General features: G+C 47.2%; 1 protein-coding gene across 1 annotated transcript; it reads left to right on the top strand.

Moving 5' to 3' along the window:
* Nucleotides 1-271: 271 nt before the first annotated feature.
* Nucleotides 272-907, top strand: hspb9 (heat shock protein, alpha-crystallin-related, 9). The gene has a single exon (XM_066641546.1). It carries the CDS (start codon nucleotides 272-274, stop codon nucleotides 905-907), a length of 636 nt encoding a protein of 211 aa, XP_066497643.1.
* Nucleotides 908-12555: the final 11648 nt, after the last annotated feature.

Here is a 12555-nt window from a genome sequence, read left to right as displayed (position 1 = left end):
GAGCTCAGACACTCCTGAGAGGGAGACACTTAGACACAGACGGTGCAGATCCAAGAGATTCAGAGGCAGAGACGGAAAATCAGAAGCTACTGAAGCTCCACAAGCAAAGCTACAATCCGAGACGTTCCAGAGGATCCAGAACCTCCAGAACCTCTTCAAGCAAAGCTGCAGACACAGGGGCCCCAGAGGTGAAGCTCCAGAAGTGAAGCTCCAAACACAAAAGCTTCAGAAGCTCCACAACATTGTTCCCTGAGAACCGTGCTCCAGGAGGATGTCCCAGTCAGTGATGGAGAGCCTGTTTGGTGGTGACCCATTCTTCGAGCCTACCCTGCTTCTCTGGCCCCGCCCCTGCGCGCCCCTCACCAGCATCTCCGAGCACTTCCTGAGGAGGAGGGCTCAGCTGATGCAGCGTTTTCGGACGGACATTCGGGACGATCTCTTCACAGAACTCGGCCTTGGTCTCCGTGGAGATCTGTTCCAGACCCTGGAGAACATCTGCTCATCAGCAGAATCCAGATCCAGCACCGGTGCCGCTCAGGTCCAGGACAGAACCGTGGCCTGGACCCTGGACACTCAGGGCTTCTCTCCGGAGGAAATCACCATCACAGTGTCCGGACGCAGGCTGGAGGTGATGGCGGCGAAGGCAAGTGGCCAGTCGGACTCATCTGGAGAGGAGGAACCCACACCGACTGGGTTCGTCCAGAGCCTGGAGCTCCCTGACCACATCGACCCGACCCAGCTGACCTGCTCTCAGCAGGAGAACGGCCTCCTCCGCATCGAAGCGGAGAAACAGCGGGATCCTCCGGAGGAGAGGAGCGTCCCGGTCCGCTTCCGGACCTCCCTGGACTTTCCCCTGAGCAGAGACCACTCGAGGGAAACGGGCGACGGCTCAGAGCGGCCCAACTAGAACCACGGACTCTGACACACAGCGCACGGCGATTTTCTATTTGTAGATGCATAATTTTATTAATAAAATTTATTTATGATTATTAAATTATTGGACTTCATTCTTTCCAACATGCACCGATTAGCCTTAACATGAAAAACACTCACGGTCCGGCTCCACTGACCACACAGGTGCAGTTACAGATTGGGTCACACCCCACTGCACAGGACTAGAGATGCACCAATGTTTAATAATTTTGGGCCAATAATTAACACTGGTGTGTAGCCAATAATGATATTATTCATTTATTAATTGTCTGTAAGCACTTATCCAGTTCAGGGTGGCGTTCCAGTTCTACCTGGAATCACTGGGCATAAGGCAGGAACACACAGGGCGCCAGTCCTTCACTGGGCGACACACACATTCCCTCACACACAGACCCCTACGGACACTTTTGAGTCTCCAATCCACCTACCAGCGTGTGTTTTTGGAGCATAGGAGGAAACCGGAGCACCTGGAGGAAACCCATGCAGACACAGGGAGAACACACCACACTCCTCACAGACGGTCACCCGGAGGAAACCCACACGGACACAGGGAGAACACACCACACTCCTCACAGACAGTCACCTGGAGGAAACCCACGCAGACACAGGGAGAACACACCACACTCCTCACAGACAGTCACCCGGAGTAGGACTCGAACCAACAACCTCCAGATCCCTGGAGCCATGACAGAGACACTACCTGCTGCGCCACCGTGCCGCACAAATTATTTTAACTGCTGGTTATAATAGGACAGACAGTATCTTTGTAGTTTTTTATTTTATCTTTAATTTTATATGGTGTATTCCATTTATATTTTATGAAACATTTATGGAAGGTTCCCATTAGGAGTGTTAATTCGTGCAACACCAGTCTTGTATTGGTGAGGGAGAGTGTGAGAGTGTGAGAGTGAGTGTGATTGAGTGAGTGTGTACAAATCCCACAATAAATGTCAGAGGCAGTGACAGAGAACTTTACTCCCCGACACTGTTCTCTGCAGAAAATCGTCCACACAGCAGACGTAGTAGTTGTAATATTACAAAAAGATATTGGTTGAAATATCAGCTAAAATTTCAATGTCAGACAGATAACAATACCTTGTAAAATCACATATTGACCAATATATCAACAGAGGACATATTGTGCCGGACTTGACCAAACCATTATGACCATCACAGTTGTGGTCTAATTCAAAGCTGCTCAGATCCTTACGCTGACTTCCAATATCAAGAGCTGACTGTTGTACCCTGGGCCCTCTACAGGGGGCGCTGTAACCACATTATCAGTGTTATTCATTTTAATTTGTGGCTGTTTGTTTTTCACCTTTGAACTGACACAGATGTTAGGTCCCGTTTGTTATCAGCAGAAACAGATGTGTGTGTCTGGAGGAGATAAGAGGTTTCTGTCCAGTTCTTCTCCATGGCCAGACGGTGGCGCTGTTGCTGTGTGACTGAATCTGAGCATCAGACAAAATGAGCTGGAAAGAAACCAGACCACAACCTGCCTCTGACCAGCTGTGTGTCTTACACACACACACACACACACACACACACACACACACACACGTGTGTGTACATGGAAATAAAACATGAAAAAATCTCCAGTTTCTGTCCACAGGTGTGAGTGTGTGAGTGACTGTGTGAGTGTGTGAGTGACTGTGTGAGTGTGTGAGTGACTGTGTGAGTGTGTGAGTGACTGTGTGAGTGTGTGAGTGACTGGGTGAGTGTGTGAGTGACTGGGTGAGTGTGTGAGCGACTGAGTGAGTGTGTGAGTGACTGGGTGAGTTTGTGAGCGACTGAGTGAATGTGTGAGTGACTGGGTGAGTGTGTGAGTAACTGAGTGAGGGCATGGTGGTGTGTTCCTACACTGTGTCCAGTGATTCCTAGTGAGCTCTGGACCCACAGCGTCCCTGAGCAAGATGAAACACTAACACAAGATGAATGAATGAACAAATGAATGAATGACTTTTTTTTGTCTCTCGTTCAAACCTGGCACCACCTCTCTGACTTCAGCCTCAGAACTGAAGTGGCCACTATAATGGAAATGGCTAACTTGTTGAAAAGAGCAGGAGTAAAAAAGCGAGTGTGAAAGCAGGTATTTGAGGGGGTGGGCTGGGCAGCGGGGGGATTACCCTCCCGAGGACGCGGAGATGAGAAACCTCAAACACTGCCATTACCGGCCTCTCCCCCGAGGAACCAAATTAGAGCCACTAAAGGTTCCTGTGACATTTGGGGCCTGGGGGGGACGCCGTTTGTTTTGGACATGGAAAAAACAGCACTGCTTAATATTTGATGCGGACGACCTCGGGCACAAACGGCTCAGGCTAATTTAAACGCCCAGCGCAGAGCCCCCTGCCCCCAGCTCTGGGACTGACAGAATAAAAGAAACCCTGAAGGGTCTCGTCCACCTCGTCACCTGGAGCTGACCAGCGCTCTCAGCAGCGTTTCTCTGAGATTACAAAATGGCACAAGATGATCGGAAAAAAACAGGCCTGACAAATGTCACACTCAGCGCAGTGCCCGGGGTCCGGCTAATAGCTGAAGGTCTCTCATCTGAACTGGACCACCTGACACTCTGACAGCTCATTGATTTCAGATAATTAAGGCATTCTCCCACTTCATTCACGTCAGACACCGGTGCCTGGGCAAACAGCAGGAGATGATGTGGGATGTGTGGCTGTTGAAGCTTTCAGACTGTGACCCTTCTGTTGTCTTTGGGGTCAGTTTGACCCCTTTCAATATGTAGCACATGCAAATAAATGTGCTATTAATATAATTTAATGGCAAAGCTGAGTAAACATTGAATAATGAAACGTCTGTGACCTGCTTTGGTCAAAACACCACGAAGATCAAACTCCACGGCAGTTTTTACAACAGTTCTCGTTGTGCTCTTATTTCTCCGCACTCGTTGTGTCTGTTTTGTTGCATTTAACCTTGTCTTTGTGCTCTCAAATAAACGTGGGTCCAGCGCTGTGATTGGACAGACTCAGACGAGGGGGCGGGGCCATTCTAAAGTCTCTGCACTTGACGTCAGAAGCGGAGCAGAATCAGAACGTCTAGTTTTATCCCATGTTTTCTTGGGCAGCACAAGGAAAACTGACGGTGGTCTTGTTTAACAGTGTGTGGGTTGGTGGATTCCAGATTCATACATTAAAGTGCATGTTTTTTAAAATTAAAACAACACCATAAATATCCAGGCTGACACAGTGTTTTCTGAGTCTTCATTACGTTCTGCAGCCTAGTGGCCTGGATGTGTCACAGACTCAAAAGTTGCTGCTCACTTTGCAGGAGACCCGCTCTATGGAGCATAAACTGGTTCGTGCAGATTTGGTACTACATTCTTTTATTGAATGTTTCAATAAAATCGATTCTGTTCATAAATATAGTGTGATATTTCCAGTGGTAAATCTGACTAATCTTAAATGAACATGAAGTGTAGGCCCAGAGTGTTAGCACAGAGCTAGGTTGCTATGCTAACAGACCCTTTACAGGGATTCAACTTTAGAGAAACATCAAGAAGATCCAACTTCAGATCTGAGAACAGGGCGAGACGTGGAGATGACGAGGTCCCACGCAGATAAATTGAACACTTTTCTCAAGCGTTCTCAACCTGGAAAATCTGACCGCAGTCCTGGGTCATTTCAACTACGTCTGATAGCACTGACAGCTCTGATAGCTCTGTTAGCACTTTGCCAGCATCTGAAGAGTGGATGGAGGATCAGTTGGAGTCTCAAAGCAAGTTACAGGTGAATTATCGAGCCCTGACCACACTCTCGGCTCCAGTAAGTGTCCACTGTGGTTTGTAGCTGTCCATCTACAGAGACACAGAGATAGAGGGAGAGAGAAAGGCTACTTTAAGGCCTGTTACGAGCAGCATTTTAATTTTAATCTGAGCTTGTGTTTGTCATCGATTCCTTCGAGTGATGCCCCTCCACTCTCAGCACTGCCCACTCGTTTCTAACTGGAACAGCTCTAGCATTTTCATCTGAGCGCAAGCACAGTCATTACTGTCAAAGACAGACAAAAGTGGACGCTCTGACAACGCCCAGCCTGAGGAGTTAAATTCCCCATCCAACTCACCCTGATGAGAGACGCTTCGTTACAGGGCTGCAGTTTCAGACGGCACACACTGAGGAGACGAGATGAGATGAGGCGAGACAATGGACTTGAAGAGAATTGTAATTTTCATTAGAAAAATGCAGAAACAATGGTCACGGAAGAATGGGTCTGTGTCAGTTTCTACAGCGTTAGACAAACTCCATTATACTCCTCGGATATTTCAGTGCACTTTAGGGCACCTACACACTACACAATGCAAGGACAGAGTGGTAGACTCTTACACCTGCAGCGCTTGTCCGTCTAGAAGGTGTGTACATGGCCGGAACAGGGGGCGGAGTTTATAAATGGAAATCTAGTGGGAAACAGAACATTTTAAAACTAGAAGGAAATATGAAATTTTCAGATTGTATTTTAGTGTTGGGTTTTATTCAGTAAATTAAAGATCACACACATTTAGGACACGAGGACCACAGCTAGACAATAGTGCTTCTGGGCCTTGTCCCTTTTTATCTAGATATTTCTCCATATTTTCTAAATCTTTTAATGATATTACGGCAGATGAAGAAAGCTCCAGATTCTTTAATATTACTCATTTCACACCCCTCTGACGAGACAAGACGAGACCTGAGGAGACGAGACTTTAATAGACTTTAAGAGCATTGTAATTTTAATGAAAGCTAAGGTTAGGGTTAGAATTGCGGCCAAGCAGTGCTCACAGAAGAATGGCTCTGTGTCAGTTTCTCCAGCGTTAAACTCTCTCAGTGAGAGCTGAGAGTGATTTCAGGAGGAGGTGTGGTGAAGGGATGTTCTACAACTTGTTCACTTTTTAAAAGTTCAGAAATAGAGCGTCTGACCCCAGAACTAGAGAAAAATCAGTGGATTATGAAATACAATGACTGCTGGTTCTTTAAAGGCCTGTTATTTGAGACATTACTCACAGATGAAATACGCCGAGCGGAGACAATAGACTTTGACAGCCAGTAGTTTTAAAGAAATCAGATCGACTGAAACGTGCTGAAACAATGGCCACAGGAGAATGGCTCTGTGTCAGTTTCTCACTGAGTGAGATTTGTAAATTATTTCGGGTTGATCTGTGGTGAGGGTCAAAGAAGGAAGTGATGCTTCATATTTTAAATGGTAACACTTTAAAATACAGCCCACTAATTACTGGGAAAGTACAGAGGAAGTACCTGTTAAATAAGGTGTAAGATAAAATAAGTACTGAGTAAGTTAAGGGTATGATGCTAGAAGTATGTGGTTATTACTGGGAATCTTACAAACATTTTACAAATAAAGCACGTAACTAACATAATGCATGTAACGTAACTTGAATAAATTGTCGTACATAAACTGTAAGCTATAAATATGCTTACAAGTAAGTCAAGTCAAGTCATATTTATTTATACAGCACATTTAAATGTAAAATATATTTGAAACGTAGTTATGTTCCATATCTGTAAAATGTTTGTAACATACCCAGTAATAACCACATATTCCCAGCATCATACTCTTAACTTACTTAGTACTTTTTTATCTTACGGCTTACTTACTCCATACTTACCCAGTAATTAGTGGGCTGTAACTTTTTAAAACATTAAGACTGACGTTTAAACAGCAGAACCAGATTAAAATCAGGGACACATCTCTTAAAGCAACACTAGGTGAGGTTTGGTGTTTTTGTTTCAAATTCCAAAATAGCGTGTTGATACCAAACACTACCAATTTATAAGTGAAACCTCTGCCTGTTTTTTCCATCGACAGCTGCTCAATTGTCTGTGGTCACCATCCACTGACCACAGGGGGATAATCTGGACCAGAGGGCAGTCACACGCTCACGCACACTCTGTGCCTATGAGCCACACTTTTGTAGCACATACAGAATAAGACCTGGCATCGTCCTGTATAAATAACCAGCGCTGCAGTGGCACTGACGTGGTGGTGGTGTGTTAGTGTGTGTTGTGCTGGTGCGAGTTGATCAGACACAGAAGTGCTGCTGGAGTTTTTAACCGCCCTCAGTGTCACTGCTGGACTGAGAATAGTTCATCAACCAAAGTCATTCAAACTAGAGGATGACCGGCACACACTGTGCAGCGACAGATGAGCTACTGTCTCTGACTTTACATCTACAAGGTGGACCAACGAGAGAGGAGTGTCTCACAGAGTGGACAGTGAGTGGACACAGGGTTAAAACTTCCAGCAGCACTGCTGTGTCTGATCCACTCGCACCAGCACAACACACACTAACACACCACCACCACGTCATTGCAGCTCTGAGAATGATCCACCACCACATCACACCTGCTCTGTGGGGGTCCAGAGCGCTGAAGAACAGGAGGAAAAGGGGCTAACAAAGTATGCAGAGCAACAGGTGGACTATAGTCTGTATTTTATTTTCCTGATGAAGAAAGATGAAGAAATGATGTAGAGAGTGTATTAAATTCCTTGCATTCCTCCTCTCTGCAGACTTGTGTTGCATCGACGCTGGGGTGAGTCGTCCGAGTGTATATCGATTCGCCCCAGAGTGTTTCTCATTTTGAAAGAGGAAGGAACATAATTGGAGCAGCGATGCGTGCCGTAGGGCCATGTGGATCAGGATTGGATGCTTTTGGACATTTGGTCATTATGAGGGTGGACGACAGCGAGGAGACGCCATCAAACGAGGCTCTGGGGGTCAGAAAGCCCTCAGGTCTCACAGCGACAGATATGAGTTCGTAATAAAGATGTATTCCACTGGGAGGGAGAGGGATGGTGTGTGTGTGTGTCTATGTGTGTGTCCAGCTGTTTGAGAGCAGACGACTACCTGCTGCCCCTCCACATTAACACTGATGAGATGAGACCAGATAATACAGCTCCTCTCATAAAAATAATAACACTCCATTAACTTGTGATGCATTTGACCCAATCACACAAACAGCAACTGAACTGTTCAAGCTTAAAGAACGTATTCTGAAAAAATCCCTACTTCAGCACATGTTCATATTAATGTGTAGATCTGGAGGCCCAGTCAGTTTTCTTTGCACTGCCTGAGTCAGAAAACACGAGATAAATCGAGCTTCTGATTCTGCTCCGCTTCTGACGTCAAGTGCAGAGACTTTAGAACTGCCCCGCCCCCTTGTCTGTGTGTGTCCAATCACAGCACTGGACCCACATATATGTGAGAAAACAAAGATGCAATTAAATGCAGCAAAACAGACACAAAGAGTGCTGAGCAATAAGAACACTGAGAAAAACTGGAGAAAAAGAGCATAAAAAAAACTGAGCATAAACAGCTAAAAATCTGAGCTTCTGCTCCTCGCTCCTCACTGCTGTTCGCTCAGGGCCAGGGTGAACAGCGAGCAGCTCATTATCATTTAAAGGAATGCTGCTCTATCACTGTGATTGGACAGACTCTGACAATGAGTTGGAGCCTTTCTAAATTCTCTGCACTTGACGTCAGGAGCGGAGCAGAATCAGACCGACTTGTTTTATCCTGTGTTTTCAGGTAGTGCACAGAAAACTGATTGTGCGCTTGTTTCACAGTGTGTCGGCTGGTGGACTCCAGACCCCAACAGTAAGGTGAACATACACTGAACATATTCCCTTTTAATTTGTATCATTTTTTATGAGAATGTTTCTGTGGTATTTATGACCCGAAACACAGATCTAATCTAAAATTCCCAGCAGGCCTGTGGGGTCTGGTCTGGGCACGGGGTCTGGTTCTGCTTGTGGCCCGTGAGGGGCTCATTTTCATGTGGTGGCTTTTAAAAAATGACAGACATGTAGCGCAATGTTTACACACAGCAATGTGTGACTGGAGGCCATCGCCGTCATCTCACTAAGACAAACAGCTGTGATTACAGGTGTGTCTCCAGGAATGTTTAGGCTCAGAGCGAGACACATCCAGCTCAGTCCTGGACTCAGTAATAAACACATGTCCCGCTCTCAGCAACTTCCCTCTGAGCTCTGTCTCACTCAGCGTTCCCTTCTGTCACCACTCAGATCTGTCCACAGGGGTGTGTGTGTGTGTATGTGCACTTGGGTTTGTGTGTGTGAGAGAGAGAGTTGAGGAGTGGGTGAAGCTTTCCACAGGTGTGAGTGTGTGAGTGACTGGGTGAGTGTGTGACACTTTTCACAGGTGTGCGTGTGTGTGTGTGTGTGTGTGTGTGTTAGTGACTGGGTGAGTGTGTGACACTGTCCACAGGTGTGTGTGTGTGTGTGTTAGTGACTGGGTGAGTGTGTGACACTGTCCACAGGTGTGTGTGTGTGTGTGTGTGAGTGACAGGGTGAGTGTGTGATGCTCCAGTGTGTGCTCCTGGTTTCCGCAGTGATTCGGTGTAGTCTTGGGATCCACCGTGGCCCTGATCAGGACGAGGCGGTTATGGACTGCAGCGCTCTCTTCACTGGCTTCCTGCAGCTACCTGCAACAGGTTTAAATACATTATGCTGCCTACAAAGCCATGAACGGACCAGCTCCTCCCTGCCTCATGGCAATGAGTCAGACTGCACCCCGAGCCCTTTCAGCTTCAAGTACAGCTCGACTCGACCCACCGTCCCTAAAGACACATGGAGGACTAGCGTCAAGACCCTTCTCCGCCCTGGCGCCCAGACGGTGGTGTGAACTTCCACTGGCTTCCAACTGCAGACTCCCTCACGGTCTTCAAACGCCAGACTGAAGACCCATCTCTCTGTGACACACTTAGGTGAGCACTAATCTAAGTGCTTACCGTAACATGTTTTTGCACTTATCAGCCCTTAACTCCTTTCTTTCTAAGTTTGAGCACTGAAGAGATTGTGCTGTGTATTGCATTTACTACGTTTTGATCTTTCTTGGTATCAACGCTGACCCGAGTTCTGACAGTGTCTGAGCTCAGAGGGAATTTGGACCCTAACCTATTTGAAAAAAGAGGATACACCCTGTCTGAATGTCAGAGCACTTTTGTGAGTCACTCTCGATAAGAGCGCCTGCTAAATGCTGTAAATGAATGAATGAGTGGAAGGTCAGAGCTGTATACGAGGTCTGTTTTGTGTCTCTCACTGTGTCAGGTGTGTGTTGAGTGTCGCTGGTCGTGGGGATCATCGGAGGCCGATGTTTATATCAGAACAGATTGTGGATTCTCCCGTAAGTGGGAGGGGCTAAAACAGCCTGAGCCCAAGGTGTGTGTGTTGCTGAGGGCATTGCGGGGGAGGACACACACACACATACACAAAGAGGGGGATCATCACACACCACGAGGCTCTTCCCAGAGTCTCGGAGACGTCAATTTTTATTGCTTTGTTTATTCCGTCGGTGATAGGGGCTCTGAGGGGCTTGAGCTTCGGGGGATTTCTGTCTGTTCAGTGAAGGTTATCGCAGCAAATTGATCTGTTCTTCGAACTCAAGCAAGTGAATCGCCACCTTATAAAAAGCTTGAAACACATAGACATTTTATGCCTGGAGTTGAAGGGGACGTCCACCTAATTTGAAAAATTGTTAAATTAAATGAATCGCTGATAACAAAGGCATTGAGGGTTGTTTGTTTCTGGAGAGTCAGAACTGTTCACAGTGGAGATGAATGGAACCAGACATCCTCCTCTAATAGTCCCTCACACAGGGTTGTATGTGACACGTTTCTCGGCCTAAAACATTAACTCACAGTGGACAGATACATGGAGGTCGTTGTGAGGCAAAATAGTCCCTAAAGGAAATTTATTTTTCCAGATTCTTCCATGTGAGGCTCTGTAGGCGGATGGAGGCGCAGCTGCAGATGGAGAGGGAATAAAATGCTATATTTGTGATGGAGACGTGAAGGCGTCTGGTTTCATTCACCAACATTACGAAGACATCTGTGTCTCTCTGCAATCAACCACCTCTCACTGAAACATGTTCATTCTTTCACCTTCTGTAACCACTTCATCCTGTTCATGGTTGCGGTGGGATCGGCACATGCACTAGTCCATCACAGGACCTCACACACTCACCCAGTCACTCACACCTGTGGAGAGTATCACACACTCACCCTGTCACTCACAAACTCACCCTGTCACTCACACCTGTGGAGAGTATCACACACTCACCGTCACTCACAAACTCACCCTGTCACTCACACCTGTGGAGAGTATCACACACTCATCCTGTCACTCCCACACTCACCCAGTCACTCACACCTTGGGGGAGTATCACACACTCACCCTGTCACTCACACCTGTGGAGAGTATCACACACTCACCCAGTCACTCACACCTGTGGAGAGTATCACACACTCACCCTGTGGAGAGTATCACACACTCACCCTGTCACTCAGACCTGTGGAGAGTATCACACACTCATCCTGTCACTCACACACTCACCCAGTCACTCACACCTTTGGAGAGTATCACACACTCACCCTGTCACTCACACCTGTGGAGAGTATCACACACTCACCCTGTCACTCACACACTCACCCAGTTACTCACACCTGTGGAGAGTATCACACACTCACCCTGTCACTCACACACTCACCCAGTTACTCACACCTGTGGAGAGTATCACACACTCACCCTGTCACTTACTCACACGTGTGGACAGTTTCACACACACCCTGTCACTCACACCTGTGGAGAGTATCACACACTCACGCTGTCACTCACACCTGTGGAGAGTATCACACACTCACCCTGTCACTCACACCTGTGGAGAGTATCACACACTCATCCTGTCACTCACACACTCACCCAGTCACTCACACCTTGGGAGAGTATCACACACTCACCCTGTCACTCACACCTGTGGAGAGTATCACACACTCATCCTGTCACTCACACACTCACCCAGTCACTCACACCTTTGGAGAGTATCACACACTCACCCTGTGGAGAGTATCACACACTCACCCTGTCACTCAAACCTGTGGAGAGTATCACACACTCATCCTGTCACTCACACACTCACCCAGTCACTCACACCTGTGGACAGTTTCACACACTCACCCTGTCACTCACACCTGTGGAGAGTATCACACACTCACCCTGTCACTTACTCACACGTGTGGACAGTTTCACACACACCCTGTCACTCACACCTGTGGTCAGTTTCACACACTCACCCAGTGACTCACACACTCACACCTGTGGTCAGTTTCACACACTCACCCAGTGACTCACACACTCACACCTGTGGTCAGTTTCACACACTCACCCAGTGACTCACACACTCACACCTGTGGTCAGTTTCACACACTCACTCAGTGACTCACACACTCACACCTGTGGTCAGTTTCACACACTCACCCAGTGACTCACACACTCACACCTGTGGTCAGTTTCACACACTCACCCAGTGACTCACGCACTCAGACCTGTGGGCAGTTTCAGTGTGTGATGCCCTGTAGAAAAAGCTGTGAATGTGTCCATACATTGTCCCTGCTTCTGTCTGAGAGTTATATCAGCAGTGTGTGTGTGTGTGTGTGTGTATGTGTGTGTGTGTGTGTGTGTGCTGGAGTAAAGAACAGTTTCTCTATTCTTCTCTGTGAGACGGGGAGAGACGCTTGTGTGTTTTGGCTGGAGTTTAATCAGATCCATATGAGCGAGCCTGAGTCTGCAGGAGTTAGAGTCGAGGCGAAGGTCGGA

Source organism: Hoplias malabaricus, chromosome 13 (assembly GCF_029633855.1).
Source record: "Hoplias malabaricus isolate fHopMal1 chromosome 13, fHopMal1.hap1, whole genome shotgun sequence".
In the NCBI taxonomy this organism is placed as follows: Eukaryota; Metazoa; Chordata; class Actinopteri; order Characiformes; family Erythrinidae; genus Hoplias; species Hoplias malabaricus.
This window is presented reverse-complemented; position numbering and strand designations above follow the sequence as displayed.